At 40.8% G+C, this 19,541-nt stretch overlaps 1 protein-coding gene across 1 annotated transcript; it reads right to left on the bottom strand.

The window, feature by feature from the left end:
* Window positions 1–2,099: 2,099 nt before the first annotated feature.
* On the bottom strand, window positions 2,100–18,436 carry nxph2a (neurexophilin 2a). The gene is made up of 2 exons (XM_070838467.1): window positions 18,314–18,436; window positions 2,100–2,962 (listed from the first exon to the last, which is right to left on the bottom strand). The coding sequence occupies exons 1-2, from the start codon at window positions 18,356–18,358 to the stop codon at window positions 2,216–2,218; spliced, it is 792 nt and encodes a 263-aa protein (XP_070694568.1). The 5' UTR covers window positions 18,359–18,436; the 3' UTR covers window positions 2,100–2,215.
* Window positions 18,437–19,541: the final 1,105 nt, after the last annotated feature.

The following is a 19,541-nucleotide window of genomic DNA, read 5'->3' as shown; positions in this document are numbered from 1 at the left end:
CCACTGAAATGTACCTCTTAAAATGGTGTGTTTATCCTGTTGAGAAGTCCTTGTAGGAATGAAACGAGACAACTGTGAGCCTCGACAGACTGGAGCTGACTCAGTGTGACAATATGCAGTGAGCCAAGTTCAAATAAGGTTTAATGCCATAAAAACCTAAATTGATCTTTACAATTTCATCTTAACAAAATGAGCCCCCTATGAAAACAAATATTCCAAAATGAACAATTTTACTTACAATATACACACAGTAGTGGTCTTACTTCTTATTTTACAGGGGAAACTGGTTAAACAAGATTAAGCAAGCAGGAAATCAAAATAGGTACGATCTGCAAGGATTACAAAAATGGAAATCAAAGCAATCTATAACTATAAGCAATAAACATGACATCTATCTACAGGATATCTCTTAATAAACACCAAAGATGAGGAACAGGTTACTCATTGATATACATTATTTCTCTGGAAAAAATTAGAATAAATTGACATCGTTTACTCTGAAGCCATAAGTAAACACGCTTAGATTTAGAGTTACACGTTAATACACAGCATTTTGCACAAAGGAGTAGAACTAAAACATCAACATAGATTAACTCCAAGTTAGTAATTTCCTTATCATACACCTCTCTTCATGTGTGTAATGTGACAGGATCATTTACAGCTGATGGGGGAGACACAGCAAGTAAAACAAAGACAGAAGGAACTGTGTTAGTCGGGGGCACATGCCCTTTCCCAAAAACCCTGAATACACGCAATCAACACAGCTTATGACATTTAATGTGTTGAGGATTTCCAACAGAACCTTTTGAAACAGTTTTAGTGATCGTTAAGTCATTTTCACCATTTCCTACAAGACTGGATGTTATCCACTTTTACACAAAAATCCGTCAACTTAAGCCGGCTGCACAACTGGGAGATGTCTGACATTTTCAAATTTGAGTCCCACTTTCTTCTTAAATTCCAGACGGATTCTGTACTTTTGCTTTTTTTTTTTCTCTTGCTTTTGGTTTCCCCTCTCTTGGTCTTGGGTAAATGAAATTTCCCAGGCTAATTAAAGCCTATTAAAGACAGGTAATGTCAGGGCTGGTGGCAGGACCATGACAAAGTGCTGATAATTGTCTGCCAGACTCACTAAATCCACCTGTCCTGCAATTATCGCTTTCCCTGCGCCTCTCCTGACACATTAATCCACTGCGGGGCACTCTGGGCAGGCTGATGCCTCAAAGTGCATCCTGCAAACACAGATGTTAGATTTCTGACTGGTTTAGCATATGCATGCCTCTGTGATTGCAGCAGAAAAACAACATATTTTAAGGAGCACGTGAGACCGCAGCCACTGAATGGTGCCTACATACATATGTGTAATGTTTTATGATTATGCTGTACTTGCTTTTGGATTAGATTTGTTGGATCAATTTATTTTGTCATGGGGACAAAATCAATTAATTTGCTTTATTCTAGTTCCCATAAGAGAAAGTTAAGAGATAAAAGATTGTAAAGCCATATTAATTATTCAGAACTACTTGAAATAATACCGATTGATCAAACTAAATCTGAAATAATAGATTCTGTCCTGCCTGTGTTTTGGTAACAGGTACAAATGGATGTTAGATCTATTTCAAAGGCATTGAAGAGATAATCTTGACTTATCAGTCAAAATATAGCAATGTTTCAAATGTGAAATATCTCATTTTATGCCCTGTTGACTAATGTTTTAGTAATACCGTGATTAACATGATTCAAAGTCTTTCATCCCATAACTGACTATTTAAATGAGGCGAGGAAAATGTTCGCATCAATGCAGCACTAGCACAGAAACCAGCTATGCACTTCCAACTGGGAGGCTGCTTGCCTGTGGTCTAGCCTTGAAGGAAACATCTGGACAACATGCTAATTATACCAGTGGTTTACGGAGAATGTGTGCTGTTGTGATGGGGAGGAGTCACCCAGGGTTGGTAGCTAGCTCTGAATCCCATGTCAACCCCTAAAACCAAGTCCCTGGACACCTAACTACCTCAGCAGTCTCTATATATGTATGATCTTGTCTGCAGTATATACAAAAAATTTGCAACAATGCATCAAATCTCTCCCATATTGCACTTCCTGCAACACGTCTCAGGTATTTAGGTATTTCAGGACAGGGAGTTTAGAGGTTGACCTTTACATTATTTGAAGATCTAACAAAAGGTTGATGCATACTAACATAACAGCTAGATCATCCTGTGGAGGAGTACGGTGTGTCACTATGGTAGTTGTAGTCAGGACATACCTTCTGCACCAGTTTATAGTCTACACTGTAAAAGGCTATATAGATGCATATGACTTTGAAGGGTTTGGAGCACAGCCAGGACACATGGCTCTGCGTCTGCTCCTGATAGCACACCTTGGATGGGTCGAAGCTGCACAGGGCAGTCTTCTTGTTGCGGTCCGTCTTCTCATACTCAATGCGGCAGTTGAATGATTTGGTGTCTTTGGTCTCCAGCGTGGACTGCTGGGCGATCTCAAACTCCACCATCTTGGAGGGCGGCACCAGGCTGACCGACACGTTCCCCAGGCCCGTGGAGTTGTGGCGGAAGTAAACGCTAAATGTGCCGTTCCCGTGGTCCACGATCTTCCCTGTGATGAGCAGGTTGAGTTTGACAGTTTTGATGTTGGAGTGAAAGTCCCCCCACCCGAACATCTTTTTGAACTTGCCAGTCTTGACGATGGGCCTGCGTTTAGTTCTGGCTTGTGCACCCTGAACATCTGTCTGGTTAGATAACCAGTCCCAGAAGTCCTCCATGTTCTGTAAATATGTAATTTCCCTCATGTTGCTCTTGAACCCGGGGGAGCCCCTGGCAAACAAACGCAGGGGGTTGAGGATCCGTGGACTGGCCCCCGTGGGAGAAATCTTCTGTTCATTATAACCATCTCCCCATTCGATGAGCTCTGTGGCTTCTCCATGCGCTTTCCTGCATGTGACCTTCAGAGAAAGCGACAAAGGTAGACAGAAAAACAACATTAAGTGTACATAAAACCTCTATGTAACTTATATCCATAATTATGCAACCCAATATCCCTAATATTCTCTTTAAAACTTGTGTTCCTGGTTGGTCTTTCCAGGGAAAAAACAACTGATGCACAGTAATGAATTTAAAGGTTCATACTGGTATTTGGAGGTCCTATGAGAACAGGCTTACATGGTTTAATGTAAAAAACAAAACACACATATTTTTCTGATAGCAGACACGACTCCTGCAGCTGTTTTCAGCTTCTTTCTGAATGCTCCATTTCAGAAGAACAGAACAGTCTGCATGCTTTGCTCATGTCTTTGGCATGTTACTGGGTGCTGGTGTGATGAGGAAAAAACAATGGCAGATTCAGGAGGTTTTCAGTGGGCGGGGACAGTTGGGCTGCTGATCAATAGATCCCCTTATGGGGGACAGAGCATTTTCACACACATTTTGAGAAAGATGGAGCAGGAGAAAAGAGAGAGGATGGTCTTCTCTCATAGTTTGAGGGTTTCTAGACACACTGGGGACACATATCTAAGTTGGAAATATATTTAAAACTGAATTTTGCATAAGATGGGACCTTTAATGTTTCTAGTTTATTCCAAAAAAAAAGTACCAAAAAGCACATAGTTTACATGTGCCGTGACAGCATTCACGGACCAAACATATCACAGGAAATCCAAGTAAATTCAATACTGACTGACATCTTATCTCTGGTGATGCACTGTAAAAATGCCACAGCCGCACTAAGGATAAAGAAAACCACACTTCAACACTAAAGATGGAGAGGAAAAAATATCCATCTATAATCAGACTGCTGACGGATTTCTCAGTTCCTCAGAAATATGACATTTTATTGAAATGGTTCAGGACTGCCACTTGATTTAGTGGCACAATTACATTTATCAAAGGACTCAAGTTGTCTTCCTGAACGTTCTGTACCTTCAATAGAACATAACAACCTAGATTTACTATTGAAGAACAAGGTTTGTCAAATTTGGTTTCATATGCAGTGTCATCATTTAGACTCCTGTCTATCAGAGGATGGAAGCAGGGAGGAATAGCATTGAATGTGATTACTCACTTAACGCAGTATCAATAAAAAAAAAAAACATAGCTAATATATCAGTGCTTATAACTGCTAACTGCTGTTCTGTACAAAGGGATAAAATGTAAGGAGTGTTATCTTCTTATGGAAGTTAAAGGAATAGTTTGACATTTTGGGGAAATAGGCTTACCTGCTCTCTAGCAGACAGTTTGATGAGAAAATCGATACTCATCATGTCTCAGCAGTAAACGTGAAGCTTGAGCTTTCCTTCTGTTTCTAGTCTTTACGATAAGCCAAGCTAAGCTAAGCTAAGCTAACTGGCTCCAGGCGGTAGCTTTATGTTTACCGTGACATGAGAGTGCTATCGGTCTTCTCACCTAACCCAGAAAAAAAAACAAATTAATGTTTTAAAAAATGTCAAAGTACTCCTTTGAATTGACTTCTGAATTTCTCAATCCCTTGTTTATGTGCTGTCAAGGAAGCTTTTGTGTGTGTGTGTGTGTGTGGTGGCCGAGGATGCTGGCAGGCCTGTGCAGTACAAAGTATGACTGGCACTGCCTGGGCATCTCTTCACAGCAACTAGGATGAAAGGGAAAGGGTGCGAGGCTGGTCAAAGGAGGCTGAAGTAAGACAGAGAGGCATTACTGCAAATAAAATGTTGTACAGGTATGACCCTATATGTAGTACATATAGTACTACATATAGTGTAAACTATATGTAGTTGTAGTTCCAGAAGTTGAGCACATTAAAATGGCATTTATAGCAATTTCATTGCCTATAATGAAACTATTTACAGACACACACACACACACATACATTCAATGGTGATCTCAAACAGGGCTCATTGCTCATTTGCATACAGCTTGTAATATTTTAGGAGGACTTGTCAGATTACATGACAATGAAAATCCCCTGGACTTAACATGTGAGCTGGTCTTATATCAGCAGTACTATTCTTAGATGCCCAATGCATATGACCTTTAGCTTTTAATGGTTCCCAACAATAAAACCGGCTTTTATGGCAGTATGGTAAAGTGTGTGCGGAGTGCTAATCCAGACGCGGCAATGAACTGTGATCCTTCCTTGTACCTCAAAGCCTTTTAGCTTCAGGAGCGATTCCTGGTCCACTTCAGATAAAGCTTTAATAATTCACGGCAATAAGCTTAGCTAGTTTTATTAGTAATTAGTAGTGCCGGCTTTCCCCAGGCCCGGTTGTAGGGATCACTGAGAGAGGCAGATGTTGAAAGCAGCGGCTGTTTGAATTCTCACTGAGCTGCTGCACACTACATCCAGACTAATTATAATTTCGCTGTAAGCCTAACTGAGGCACATGTGTACAAAGCTAACAAACTAGGTCTGTCTGCCACAATTTGTTTTGTCACACTCACATTCCCATAAACCTTTCCATTCCACATGTGAAGTGCTGCCTACAGCTTATGTGGTGCAACTGTCTGTCTCATAATTAGACCTTTTCCTTACTAGGCCACTTACGGCACAGACCGTAGGACCAACTTAATGAAGCAGGCAGGATGTAAAGGCTCGGCTATCTGGATATGTAATGTGAAATCAATGTGTCTCCCACGGACAGAGAGCCTTGCCCATCTATCACACACTCACAATACTTAATTAAGACAGTTGCTCCCTGTAAACACGGATGAATGAGGCAACACTGTAATAATGTCCTTCTGTGTAGCTCATCACATCCACAGTCATTTAATCAACCGATTCCAGTGGCAGTATTCCCTCACTGATCCTGCCACTTAGTAATACCTCGTGTGAGCTCAGCTGTTAATTTGATTTGACTCTTACAACATCACAATAACAGGCGATGCAGAGCATAAAATCTGCAGGCTCCCAACAAGAATATTTCTTCACTACTGCGAACAAAGAAGACGTGGCACTCGTCTTCCCACCAGCCACAGCCGTTACATCCATTACACATTTGGTGTCATGCTGCGCAGCTTCAGAGGTGAAACCATATTTTGTCTTTCAGTGTAAATCTCAGGTGAGCTTTGTATAGGATGATTATAATGGAAATGAGAGAGGAGTTTAAGTATGATGAGCAACTGGGGAAATTGCTGTGACAACAAGGGGATCAGCAGAGGGATATCTAATACTTAAATGCCCCGAGAGAGATGAAGCACTGCGAACTTGAAAGCTTGCACTGACACATAGGCTTTGGTTTCTTTCTCTCTCGCTGTCTTCCCGCACACACACACACACTAACATACCTCGTTCATTTAAGACGGAAGTGGTGCCTCTTAAAAACAGACTAAAGGAATTTGAGTTTTTGTACAAGACGCTGTGAAAAAAAAAAAGGCAAGGTCTGATGAAGGAGAATCTACAAAAGCTTAATTAAGATTTCTTAATCGGTGCTGCTGTGCTAGAGGCATTGCGGGGCGACTTGAAACAAGACATTATTATGATAATAACTGCAGACTTATGGAGCTGAAAACACAAGACCTCATTTTAACAGCACCAGGCAAAGTGACTGGTGGCAAACGTCTCAGATATCTGTCTGTGTGGTTTAGCTTCTTCCTCTTCCTGTTCATCTGAAATAAAAACAGAGGTGCATGAACCTTACTCCCTCCCTCAAGCAGAGATATGACAACTATATATCACAGCAGTCAAAGGTGTATCTATCTGCCTTAGAAATGAGTAAGCTTAGTGATACAGCAGTAAACATGAAGGTGGGTGAACTATAAATGCTGTTGGTAATTTTAATGGATATGAACAAAAAATATTGAATTCTTTTATACTGAAGCTGCTTAAGGCAGATTTTTTTTTTTTCAGTTAAAGTGCAGTGTCTTAAAAGTACCTAAGACGCACACAGTTTCCCCCCTCTGAAAGCTCTGTATTCTCAGGAGTAAAGGCAAAGCATTGCATTGTGAGATTTCTTTGAAAAAAAGTAATGTATGTTTAATGAGCATCCGGTCGAGGAGAGATTTTATTTCATCAGAAATATGAAATTCATTTTTCACAAGTTGTTAAACACTTAATAAATATACTCTACAAATAACACACTTCAGATGATCTTCAGTTATTTGGACAGATCCAGTATTGGGGTTGCAATATTAGATCAGACTACATATACTAATGTATACAGGAGCAGGACAGATTTACATTTATCTGTATCAGTGTAATTATGCCTGATTAGTAACAGGAAATTGCAATTTGGACGCAGTGTGAACATTACATTGTTCCCTCCAGAGATTACATGAATCTTCACAAGTCTTTACAACAACAACAACAACATTTTGATAACAAAATAAAAAAGAAAAATGAATCCCGCCCGACTTATCATCACAATCAGAATTGCTACAACTTCAAAATCTCAATAGTGGTCTAATATCTTTGGCTCTATATATTGGTATCTCCATCAATTTGCCTCATTAATGTGTGGAAGAGTTTTGGAAAGTTCATCCTCAACAACATCCTTGAAGAACACACACTTAGTGGAGCTGTCAGTGACGGGCTGCTCGTTCCTATACCAGTGCAGGAAAATGCACGCTGTTTATACTTTAGTCAGAGTTGGGGAAAATTATCTATACATCTCCAGCCTTTTATCTGACTTCACAAGCAATTACTGCGCTACTGTAGATCTTCTTGCCATATTATTTTATGGATTTATCGCTGGTTAAACTCTCCGTTGTTGCAACTTGCTTGTGGGATCGAGTGCAAAATATGGTTACTGCACAATCTTCTCTTTCCTTCGCTTTTAAAGTCTTTTCACAAACTGCCATAAAGAAAACCTGTTAATGTTGCATTAAATCTGAAGTGAAGTATCTCATAGACATCTACTGGAATGCTTGTATTTTTATCCTGACAATACTGTTCGCTTCTTGTTTTCGTGAATTTTGTTATTTTTCCCTCCTGGCTAAATAAAGGTTGAATAAAATGTCCACAAATGTCACTAGTACAGTTCAACGATCATTCATAAAGGCCCCATCCTTATTTCACATGTACCGTATATTTGATTTAATGTTGTGTCAATCAATGCTATCCAGAGGTATTGGTGGAACCTAAATACTGGCAGTGGTCTGAGCAGCAGTGAGCCACACACTGAGTCTGGATGAATCAGTCTCGACATTCATCTGTAATGAGCATTATGGAGCTGGCTGCCTGCTTGTCCCGTGGGTAGACATATCTTTTAGAGGCCTGACATAAAGGTAATTGCCACAGTGACCAGAACTAGCCTCTAGAAAGTTATTAAGAAGCCAGTGACATCTGGCTTCTGGATCATCTGAAGAGATGCCGTTAAAATGCATTTGCGGTGAGCAGCCGGCGACATTGTGCTTGGCTGTGATGGGTTCTGGGCCGCAGGCAAGGCTACAGTGTTGTTTTGATGGCGGCGATGGAATCTCTCTCAACCTAGCATGGTTGACAGTGTCCCCCCCCCCACACACACACTTATGATCTGAGATCTGCTTTCCTGTATCTTTTTTTGTCTCCTTTTCTATTCTGTGTGAGAGCCCCTGCATCATCTTCATTAACAACGTTCTTGTATCAGTGAGCTAAAATAATCTGTTTTGGGTTTTTTTCGTGGCTGATTTTTTTCCAGCACATAAGGCTGGGATATGCGTCTGGGGAAAATTGGTTTCAGGCATCTTTCTCACAATAAACAAAATGGGCAATTAACCTGCTCATCAGTGCAAGCAGAGCAGTTCCAATGATGCACTCGACTGTTCTTCATGGATTTATCTGTGCAAATTGACCTCACTTTGGTGGTGCAATTCATTTCTCTGCTAATTTTCTGTGTCTGAAGCTTCATTAACTTGATGCGCTTCTACGTAGTAAAAATCTGGACGTCCCACAGAAATGACACCGGCTTCACCACAGCCTAGCGTAATACTTTGCCAGCACTACTGCAACACAACACCTGCCACGTTAGAGCCACTGAGCCTGCATTGCTAGCATCAGATGACGGATTGTTGCAGAGCTGGACTGACTACAGCCTCTTGCTTTCAAGCATCCAACATGACAAGCGGCTCAACTCACATTAAAACCATTTTCAGCCTGCAATCCCCTGCCCCGCGTCCTTCCCCAACCATCTTCCTCCTGATGTTACAGGGCATATCATTTGTAATGATTCACACCCAGAGTCGGTTTCAGCAGAGAAGGCCCTGGGGGTGGTTAGGCAGCCCAGAGCAAGAGTCTACACGCTGCTGAAGAATAGATTGGTGCTCTGACCGCTGGAACAGCCTCACGCTCCAGAGCCATCACTTTTAATCAGAGGCCGTCCAGGGAAACACATGACAGGTGCTTCAGCACTGTGGTGGATCACAACAGCAAATCCACACCGGGGGCACCTTACCAATCACAGAAGGCTATAGTTAGTGTGTGTGTGCATGTAGCATATCTACTCCCCTCCAGTATAATCCTGTAGGCCATTACCACCTGACCTCTGTGTGAATGAGACAGACCACAGCCTCTAATATCTCCACACTCCTGCTTAAGACGTTATAGATCCAATATTGAATTTGGGGCTTAATTCATCATCTATATACTTGGGATAATTTGTGGTGAGTATAGAGAGTAGCCAAAGTTTAATGCAGTATTACACTTGGCTGAGATATATTTCTTATTTCTTACTATTACATTTTTATACACGTTTCATCTTATACAAGTCATGTACTGGTCGCCAAAGGCCTACAAACTCAGCCTGTCGACACCTCTGTACATTTACACCAGACCAGCTTCTGACTGTCTAAACATTTCATCACACATCAAGTGTTGATGATGAGAGGAAAGGGAATGACAAGCTCAAAGCAAACTGATGGTTTCATTACTAGAATCACAGCGGTATGACAGTTTCTGTATCTCCACAGTACATAGCACCTCACTGTTGACAGATGTGCTGGAAATGTGCTGAAGACTATGCATCACATTGTTGTCATGAAACATAAAATGTAACAAGTTTGCTAGAGCTATCGTGATGCTGAAGCGAGAGAGTGTGGAGGCATCTGTTATCAGTGAGTGACATTAAAAACACAAGCTGTTAACATCAAACTGCGCACAACTTCAGTGTAAGCACTCACTGAATAATAATTGTGCAAATTTGGTTTCTTGCTCCACATTAACTGCACTCCGCTCCACAGAAAATATGCGGTGAAAACTGTGAACAAAATGATGGCAAAAAATGTCTATACAGACTGTAACTGTGATAGAAAACAATGTGCAGCTGCACCTGGCTAGTTCCATTGCAGCTGCTTTTTTTTTTGTCGTGTTAATCAGTGCTGAGAGCTAAATTTTCCTACAGCACCACAAAAGTGGTGTTTAAGTGTGTTGGTGTGTTCAGCGAGAGACAAACACGAGTGCCAAAGAGCATGAGGGCTGCGTCACTCGCTCCAACGCCATTCAGCCACATAGAAAATCATAAACCAAGAGCTCCTCAAGGTGTAGCGCATTCAAATGCAGTACAATGCAAATTAAAAGTAGGTACTACAATTTTCTACTCTGTGCGTCATTATCAGTGTTGGAAAACGTGTTGGGTTTTTTTCAACAATATTGGCAGATGCGTTCCCTTGAGCCAGACATCGTATCTCTTTCAGTTCCACAGCTGTTGATCTGACCTCTCTTGAGAAAGAGTGAAGGGACATTAAAACAGAAGCAACTACTGCCCACTTCCCTCTCCAAAATATCATAATTTTTTTTTTTTAATTCAGAGCACAAAGAACAAGGTCTTATTGAGTTCATAAATTTGCATTTGCACCTTGTGTAAAATTAACTATATATAAGAGCCTGAATTTGCTCACATGTGGCGAAATATTATCTCATTGCACATGATGTCACTTGGGGCTGCACGCATCCTATGATTACCATAAATTATAGCACATACCATAACCCTCCTGTGACTAGTCTAAATCATATGACGTGACTTATTAGTCATGTTTATAGTGTCACTTATTTGCTATTCTTGCTCAGTCACATAATCTTCTCTTTTCTCCAAGCAAACTGAAACCGTGCCTCACCACACCTTTTTTGTCGATGTTGGTGGTCCTTTATTTGTATTGCTGTATGCTCGAGTCTTTTAAGGTAGGCATTCAGTGCCATTAGAGAGCATTTTTCTACAGGAGACAATACACAAAACTGCACAAATCACACAAAATTACCTTTCACGCAGCGGGGAAGCACAGAACTGTAGAAATGTGCTTCAGCGTTCCCTAATACACATGAAAAATTACAGGAAATAATACCACACTTAGCTCTGACCTCGCTGGCATACTTTGTTTGAACATTTCTTGTGTAAACCTACCACAACTGTCACAGCTGTCCTGGAGGCAGATCTACAGCCTGATGCGGCAACCCAGTGTCAATATCACACAACACTGTTGTCTTATTGCTTCAGTATTAAAGCCATATTGCCCCAAGTCCCCTTCGGGCACCATGACTGGTCGGAGGTGATTGTAGCAGTTCTTTATGTTGTAATTGCTATAAGCTCTCGAGTCAGCTTTGTCATATTTTTGTTCAAAATAAAAAGCTGCGACCTTTTGTTCATCTGTTCAGGTAAAATTATTTTTGAAGGCCGATACCAATATCAGAGATTTGTATATCGAAGTAGTCGGTAGTTACTTTGCAGAACTGTAGCATCTTTTAACAGTATTGTTATCAGGATCAAAAAGGCTTCTGAAACAGCTACAACTGTCAACTCAAACTCAAACTCAAGTCATGCTGGACAGTGATGAAATTATTCGAGATTTAGCCAGCCAGTGAGGGAAGTGGTAAATTAAGTAACTGTAAAAAATATCAAATGACAAGTAAAAGTTCAAACTTCAAAATGTTATACTCAAGTTTTAAGAATTATCAGTGAAATGTAAATGCAGTTATAATTCAGCAGGATGGACCCTGTAAACGTTATCTTATAATATTGGGTTAATAATACTGATCCATTGGGCAGTATTTTATTGTTGTACCTGGTGAAGAGGAAGCTAATTTGAACTGCTTTTCACTCCAATTTCAACTATAATTGTACATAAGAAATAAAGTGATACAGGCTTTGTATTGTTTAGGGCTAGGATTTATTATAAACTATTACAGGTGATAAATGTAGTTAAGTAAAAAGAAAGAGATTTGCCATTCAAGATTTAAGGGCATAATTTGAGTAAATGTACTCAATGACAGCTGTTTAAAGCAAGAAAAGCCACAATATCTATCTAACGAATGCAGTCTAGAATGCAATGAACCTGTAAATGAAGTTGCAGCAGCATAATAAAAATCAACAGATCAAGGAAGAAGCTTTATCATTTTGTGAATATTTACTGTGAATCTGATGCTTATTTCTGCACGAAAATCAATGAAATCCAACTTGCATTCCTCGTCACCATTTGAATTAATGTGTCTACTTTGAGAATTAGGAGACTTGATTTTCACCTAGACTGGTGGCAAGACCCAGGGGTGGAAAGCGGGCCATTAGTGAGCATGACTCTGTGTGGAAAATTTAAATGCAGCGATGATGTCAGGTGTTCAGAGAGTGTTAGCAAAGATCCCACCCTGAGAGGAGAAGGAGAGCGAGGAGAGGCTCTGGGACGAGAGCCCCCAGGTAATCTGGATACTTGTGTTATCTCAGCACCTGCCACATGTGACAGCAGCAAAGCCCTGAACACTTCACTTTTAGGCAGGCGTTACCTTTCAACGCATCATCAGTTTCATAATCCCCTTACATGGTCAAAGCGCCAACTCCTGTGCTGACTCCTGACACCTGCAGCACACCTCCATATGTCTGATAGCTGGGATTCAGGAGGATAATACCACCAAGCATGTTGGACTCAGTGTAATTATCATTCTCTTGATCAGTTTTTAGCACCTTTTACTTTCTATGACAATGGTAAACATGCTTGTAAAAGTCCTCGGCTAATACCTGAGGAGGCGTGTTCTTCTGAAATGAATACTCGAGGTTTTCATTTTTCGACTTTAATCTAGGTAAGGTAGACATACTCTAAACGTGCCTCTCACTGAGCTCTATTGTGGGTGTGTGCATGTGACAACTTAAATTTTGTGTTTTCGTCTCTTCAAATCCATGCTGCCAATGATACGGGTGTTTTATTCAAAAATGTTTTTGCTTGATTTGCTCAAGCGTACGTCCACTAAATTTGACAGAGCAAATGTTTCTGTTCTCGAAGCAGATTGTGCCTCGGCTGATTTCACAGAAACAGCCCCCTTTGAAGAAGAAACAAGAGGAGGAAAGACATTGCTTCCTTTCTCTCTGAGTAGCTGTGAAGACAGGTACTTCACAAGAAATATACAAAGACTGAGGGGAGCTGACAGTGCTTTGTTAGGGCTGGAAATGACAAGCTGAAAAGAAAGGCCTCAAAGCCCGGAGGCAGAGGAGGGAACGCAAAACTGAGAATAATCAGGAAGGAGATTTATTGTACTTATTCTAAAGCTGTCACACCTTGCCTTTTACAGGAAAGCAACGCAGTTTTAATTAAAGAGGTCAATCATTCTCCCGAGCTCTGACATGTAGTGTGATTGCGTTCTCCAAAGTACCAAACCAGGTGGTAATTAAGAACTTTATATGTCAGACTGTTCGGGAAATATGAAAGTGTTCAAAGGTAGAAACTTTTGTCGTCTGTTCTGATGAAGCTTGTCGTGACTTAGTTATTTCAGACATTAAGTGGAGAACTGACGGCTGTACAACAACAAGACAACTATTGCAGTATTTGATTTAACAGCAGAAAAAGTGACAGTGCCGTTCTATCATTCATACACAATTTAGCCAAAATACCTGGCCTGTACAGTGTGAACTGATCTCCACCTTTTGTTTTGTTGCAGCACAACAGTGAAAAGCGACGCAGACAGTAAAAGAGCTACTAAACAGTGAGGTCGCGCATCAGAGAGTGCCGGATGTTTCTGACCCTACAGAGCGGTAATGACAACGCTATAAGGTAGCGGAGCCTCCAGATCTAACATCGCCTCGGGCTGCGCGTCGCCCATAAAAATTCATAGCTGTGGACCAAGAATAGGAAACTCGACATCATATTAAACATAATGTTTCCTGCACCAGAGCAGCTACAGTGGGTGTGACTTGCTCTCCGAGACCTCTTCAGAACTTCACTCCATCTTAAAAGTTCGCATCACGGGAGAAGCTGGGGGAAAGTAATCATGCTGCACATAATTGTTTGATTTAATTATTTAATGGTCCATCCAGCAACCAGATTATGGTTACTGTCAATGCAAAGGGCAAGACTGTCACACCTATCAGTCAGTTGGAACTTGTGTCTGTTCATTTTAGGACCTTTATCATAGATTTATTGCCAGTACACACACAATTATGATTGATGATTGGAAAAGGAATAGGTTGCAGGGCTCAACACAGTCAATACAGCCTGTTGTGTCTGCGAGCTACATTTGAGGGATTTAACCCGCAGAGATGACAACCTTTCCTTCAGAGGTCTGAGACAACATACAGGCTGAGGACTGCAAATGCCACAGACAGTATTGTTTATGAGGGATTATCTAGTCAAGCCTTCTGGCTGGAAAGATTGTGACCCCAATATGAGCACAGATACACATCAGCACCATGTAAGCTCCAAAATGATTCCTGGAAGGGAGCACATGCATACAAGGCCCCTTCAATCTGTCAATCCATATTAAATCACTTCCACAGAAAATTCTACTGGCCCGGCTGTCATTTTCTCTCTCTCTCTCCACCCAATTTCTCTGGTGGGGTTTTGAAGACTTAAGTTCCACTCTTTTTTCTTCTCTTTCTTACAAGGCAAATCCTGAGAGAGGTTGATGTGAAGACCAGGCAGAGCAGGGATGTGAAGAATATAAACACAATTTTTTTTATTGTCCAGGGGGAAAGGAGGGGGTACAGGGGTTTGGGCGGTGGGGTCTGTAAAAGAGACGAGGACCTTATCACAGCCCAGCAGCTCTGTAATTCGCCGCCATGATAAAGTGGCAGCGCGGAAAACCTTACAAGGCTGGCACAATCCAAAGACGGATTAGGTTTTTCTGACATAAGCTTCCTGAAAAACTAATCAATCAGCCCATGCAGTATTATCAGAAGCGTGAGATTAAAGAGCTGCTCCTAATCCCCCCACTGTACATTTTATTACACTTCCCAGTGTTAGTTGCCTTTAAATATACAATAAATAAATAATAAAACCAAACCTAATTGAGCATGGGGAAGGGGAAAAGGGTTAAAGAGCCCTCAGAGAGGGAATTTATGTAGAATTTGTGTTTTGTTATGAAGACAGGGATAAAACTGTTGTCCTTGCCAAAACCCTTTTTGACTTTGAATAGAGCCTCACTGTCTCACTCCAGCACTGCAGAGGAAAAATGCAAGTGGGACAAAACAATAATATTAGCAGCTAAAACTAAACCACAACAACTTCACATACTGGCTTTCTTGTTCTAATTATTTCTCCCACTTTCATTGATGGATGAACGGATAAATAATCAAGAGACAAGATGTTGAAATAAATAAATAACTGTTAAAATTAATGCTAAATCCTTTGAGAAATGACTTGTAATCCCTTAAATCGTTGCACATCAAAGTTGCAGGGATGAACTCCGAGCATGTAGCAGATCCAGAGGACAAGACACGTTCAGCTTACTAGTAACCAGCTAAGCTTTGTCTCTTTAATGCGTCACACCCTTCTATCAAGGCGCTCGCTCCATCCCCACTCAGCCCGACCCAGGGCGGCGTTTACGGTAACAGTGGAGGTAGCAATGCTTTTAACACCACTGCTGAGCCTCTTGGCATGGGCCACATAGATGCCTTGTCATGACATAATATTACCAGCAAGCTCTCACCCCAGCAATAAGATACAAAGGCGTAATAGACTTTGTCAACGTCTTCTCACACTAAATCCCAAGCAGTGTTGGAAAAAAAAAAAAAACACTCTCCTGCATGCAATCTGTGGAACAGAGGCAGGGCAGGACAAGCAGAGGGAGATGGCGGAGAGCAGGGCTCTCAAGTACATTGTATCTTCATCTACATTGTTCTGCTGTCATTGCACAGAGGATAACGGCAGCAGATGTCATGGGGAAGAATGGTTTCTCTCAGGATGGCTTTGACCCTCTTATTTGTCCCTGGGGTATGGCACAGATGCTAGGGCTGGGGTTACATTTTCACCATTTGATTCATGTTCTGGGTGTTTTCTGTATGAGAGTGTATGAAGATGCAAGAGGAATAAAAGTGGGTTTCAGCTTCTAGTTTTGGATGGTTTCAAATACATGGGACTCAAGACTGCTAAGACACTGAACCTGTTCTTCAAATGTCAAAAAAAAGGCCCTTCAGTATATCATGGTGGATCAGTTGTCATGGGGTGTATCCTGTGATGCCGTGGTTTAAAATCTAGCCTTGCAACTTTGTCTCTTGACAACCAAATCACATCCTTGCGTCGCCTCCTCGTAGGTAACTGTCCTATGAAGCAGACATACCAAGAAAAGAGAAAGATTGTTCCCAGCCCAAGAGGTTTTAATGCATATTTCATGCTTTCAGTGAGCATCAGTCTGGTGTTTAAGCATACCCTTTGGAAAGTGGGGGAATATTGATAAGGGCCTATATGTCCCCAGTCAGACAGTGGTGGGTCTGCTGGGAGCGAAGCCATTGAGGCATATGAGGAGAGCCCCTCCAGGGAGGCAGCCCATCTCTCTCTCTCTGGAGGCAGAGCTCCCAATAGGCACAAGGCTGATTACAACAGCAGCCAGAGCAGACAGCACTTTGCCACTGCATCTGCACAGTTCAAGGCTATCTTTAAAGAAGCTCTCTTTGAGGATAGCACAGATATGAAGAACTTCTTCAATCACATGGCATTTTATGTTCAGGTCTGATCACGGCAAGAATCCGTAAAGCAAGGATGATCATGATAAAGCTCACACTTTATTCAACTGCCTATAGAGAGCATCAGTAGCTGTTGAAAAAAGCGAGAAAAAGACCTTCATATTTCCCTAAGCTTATGATCGTTCTTTGGAGAGCTTATTCCTGCAATAAAAACAGAATTAGACTGCAGGAAGATTACATCCAGAAGCTTATGACAATCAATGTCTTGTTAATACTTAATAGTTCCTGTGTATTCACAGGGACTTGTGATTTCATCTCATTGTATAAGTTATAAAGTGCAGCACGAGCTTTGAAAACCTGTGGGTTGTGCAATTTTCACCTATTGTTCTATGTTGTCTTTTTTTATTTAAAACAATTGCCTCTATCTTAGTGCGGCAAAGACACTTCACGCGTGTCAAGGGGTTCAACACAGGGGTCAAACCTTGCTCAAGCCTGGAAGCAAAATAAATTAAAATGATCAATAACTGTAAATATCCATGTGATGTAGCTGGATAAATGGTAGAAAAGAAGCAGACTGTATCATTGGTTTTGTTGGGCTAAAAGTGACAGAAGCAAGGATATGATCAAATTAAATTATTATTATTAAAAAGTCCCCACTATGCAGGAATATCAATAAATACTAGTTTATATTCTGTTTATATTCACTGATTTTTTTAAAACACTAAATTAATGCCACTTATCAATTAAGAATAATGCAGATTTGTTCATTATAATATATTGAGTATTATGCTCACATTAACTCAGAATGTTTTATTTTTATATTTGAATGTTTTGTATTATTACAAATGTACAAATAAATATGACAACATTTTTTTTCTGTAACTAAATGTTTCCTAAGAAATGCCACATATGAAAAATAAGTTATAAGATGCTATTAGGGAATTAACTGCAAATGACATTATACATTATCACTACTGACAAAGTCAGTCTGTGAAGCAAAATTAAATTCAATCAATTCAGCTATTTTCTTTTTAAATATTCAGATGGGCTTCAACAAAATATAAATATAAATATATAACCACATTTTTAGAGATATCCTATCATTTATTAAATACTAAGAAATCGAGGAAATTAAGATAGATTTTGGTATTTCATTAATAACTCCCAGGTTCAAATAACATAAAATAAGATCATTGCCTGTAAGACTTCATGAAGAGTGAAGATTTGCTGCTGATGACTGTGTCCACCAACATTTCATGACAGGAATTTATTAAATCATCATTTGGCATCATGTGCTGAGTGATAAGTCCTACATGGGCATGAGTTATATGCTGATGTGCAATATATGACACATCAACAAAATACAGAGACATAAACAACTTGTGATATGAGCAGATAAAACTTGACGAATGTCATTTAAGGGACCAACAGGATCACAAGAGCAGAAAGCACATATCAAAGCCATCAGTGTCTCTAACTTTCTCTTTAAGGACACATTCCTACATAGTCGGTCTATTCTCATTCAGTCATCTCAATCCTCACCTGGTGCAGGAAGAAAAGAAACAGGAATGTTTGCAGAGCTCTCATCTTCAATGACTTCTAGACTTATTCAAGATGAGCGGCGCTTAAATCCTCTCTGGAAGATTTGGAGAGGGACAGACGCACATGCTGTTGAAGCATTGCTGTGATCACCTGCGAGAAAAGCGCAAATATTCATGACGTTAAATCATTTCTAACCCCGTTGGAACATTTGGGAGGACCTCAAAAATCGCACATGTGAATCTTATTTGTGGAAGAAAATAAAAAGTTGTCCTTACCTTTTTTCAAATGTAATACCTCTCTTAGTTGGGTAGGGCGGTTGGAATCATCATTGTTCAATCCAATTTGTGGATAGAGTCCTAAAAATCCTCTCCAACGTCTCCGTCTCTCAGGATATTGAGTGAGATTTTTCCTGAGCAGCTGGGACACTTGAATTTCTATACAAACAAGGTGAAACGGCTACATTCAGTGGCTCAGTTGAAACAACACTCCTCTAAGTTGCGAATGAAGCCAAACCGAAATAAACTGTAAGCTATGTTTTCTCCAACTAAATCCCAAACAATGGTATTAATAAAATGACGATGTACGCGGTAAAGTGCAGCCAAGTGAGCCCGTATCCCAGTGACAGGACTGCAGTCAGTCAGACAGCAGTCCGCTCGCCGTGCGCTCTCTTCAGCTCTACTTGATGTCAGCGCGCAAAATCCTCCGCTGCGCGTCTGGAGACTCCAAGGTCGGCGCGCATCCGTGCAGTGAGTCAGACCAAAGATCTACCTTTGAAGTCTCACTCTCTTCTTCTAGGAGACAAGCAAGAGGCTTGATGTCACTGTTATCTGGTTTTGTTCAGCAACACGACCACGTTTTAACCCTTTAAACGTTTGTAAACCTCTCTTGTACACCTGGCAGTTTTTCCTATTTCATTTGCTAATCACGAGTGGATAATCGGACATCAGAATCCACACTGGCTGCTCTGCACCTTATGAGATGTGCCTGAATGATGCCCGAATAATGTCTGTATAATGCACACAAAACTTTGGCACTTTAGTATTTTAAATTACACAGTAATTAGGTCCAACTTGCAAACAGGATCATATGGACAGTGCTGTTTGAATCATGCTAGTGAAAAACACAAAGATAAGTGATTATTATGATGATTTAGTTTATTTGAGAACTGGCTGGCGCAGCAGTCCTGACCACACTGTGGTGCAGACAGGAAAAGGTCAAACGTGCTGAC

The sequence above is a fragment of the Pempheris klunzingeri genome, chromosome 10 (assembly GCF_042242105.1).
Source record: "Pempheris klunzingeri isolate RE-2024b chromosome 10, fPemKlu1.hap1, whole genome shotgun sequence".
Classification (NCBI taxonomy): Eukaryota; Metazoa; Chordata; class Actinopteri; order Acropomatiformes; family Pempheridae; genus Pempheris; species Pempheris klunzingeri.
Note: the sequence above shows the minus strand (reverse complement) of the source record. Positions and strands in the feature narration are given on the sequence as shown.

Bases quoted from the DNA above. Each gene is read 5' to 3' on its own strand.
- nxph2a (XM_070838467.1), bottom strand. From the start codon at position 18,358: ATGAGAGCTCTGCAAACATTCCTGTTTCTTTTCTTCCTGCACCAG. The intron at 2,963-18,313 runs GTGAGGATTGAG...CTTTCTCTGAAG, and splicing joins TTCTTTTCTTCCTGCACCAG to GTCACATGCAGGAAAGCGCA.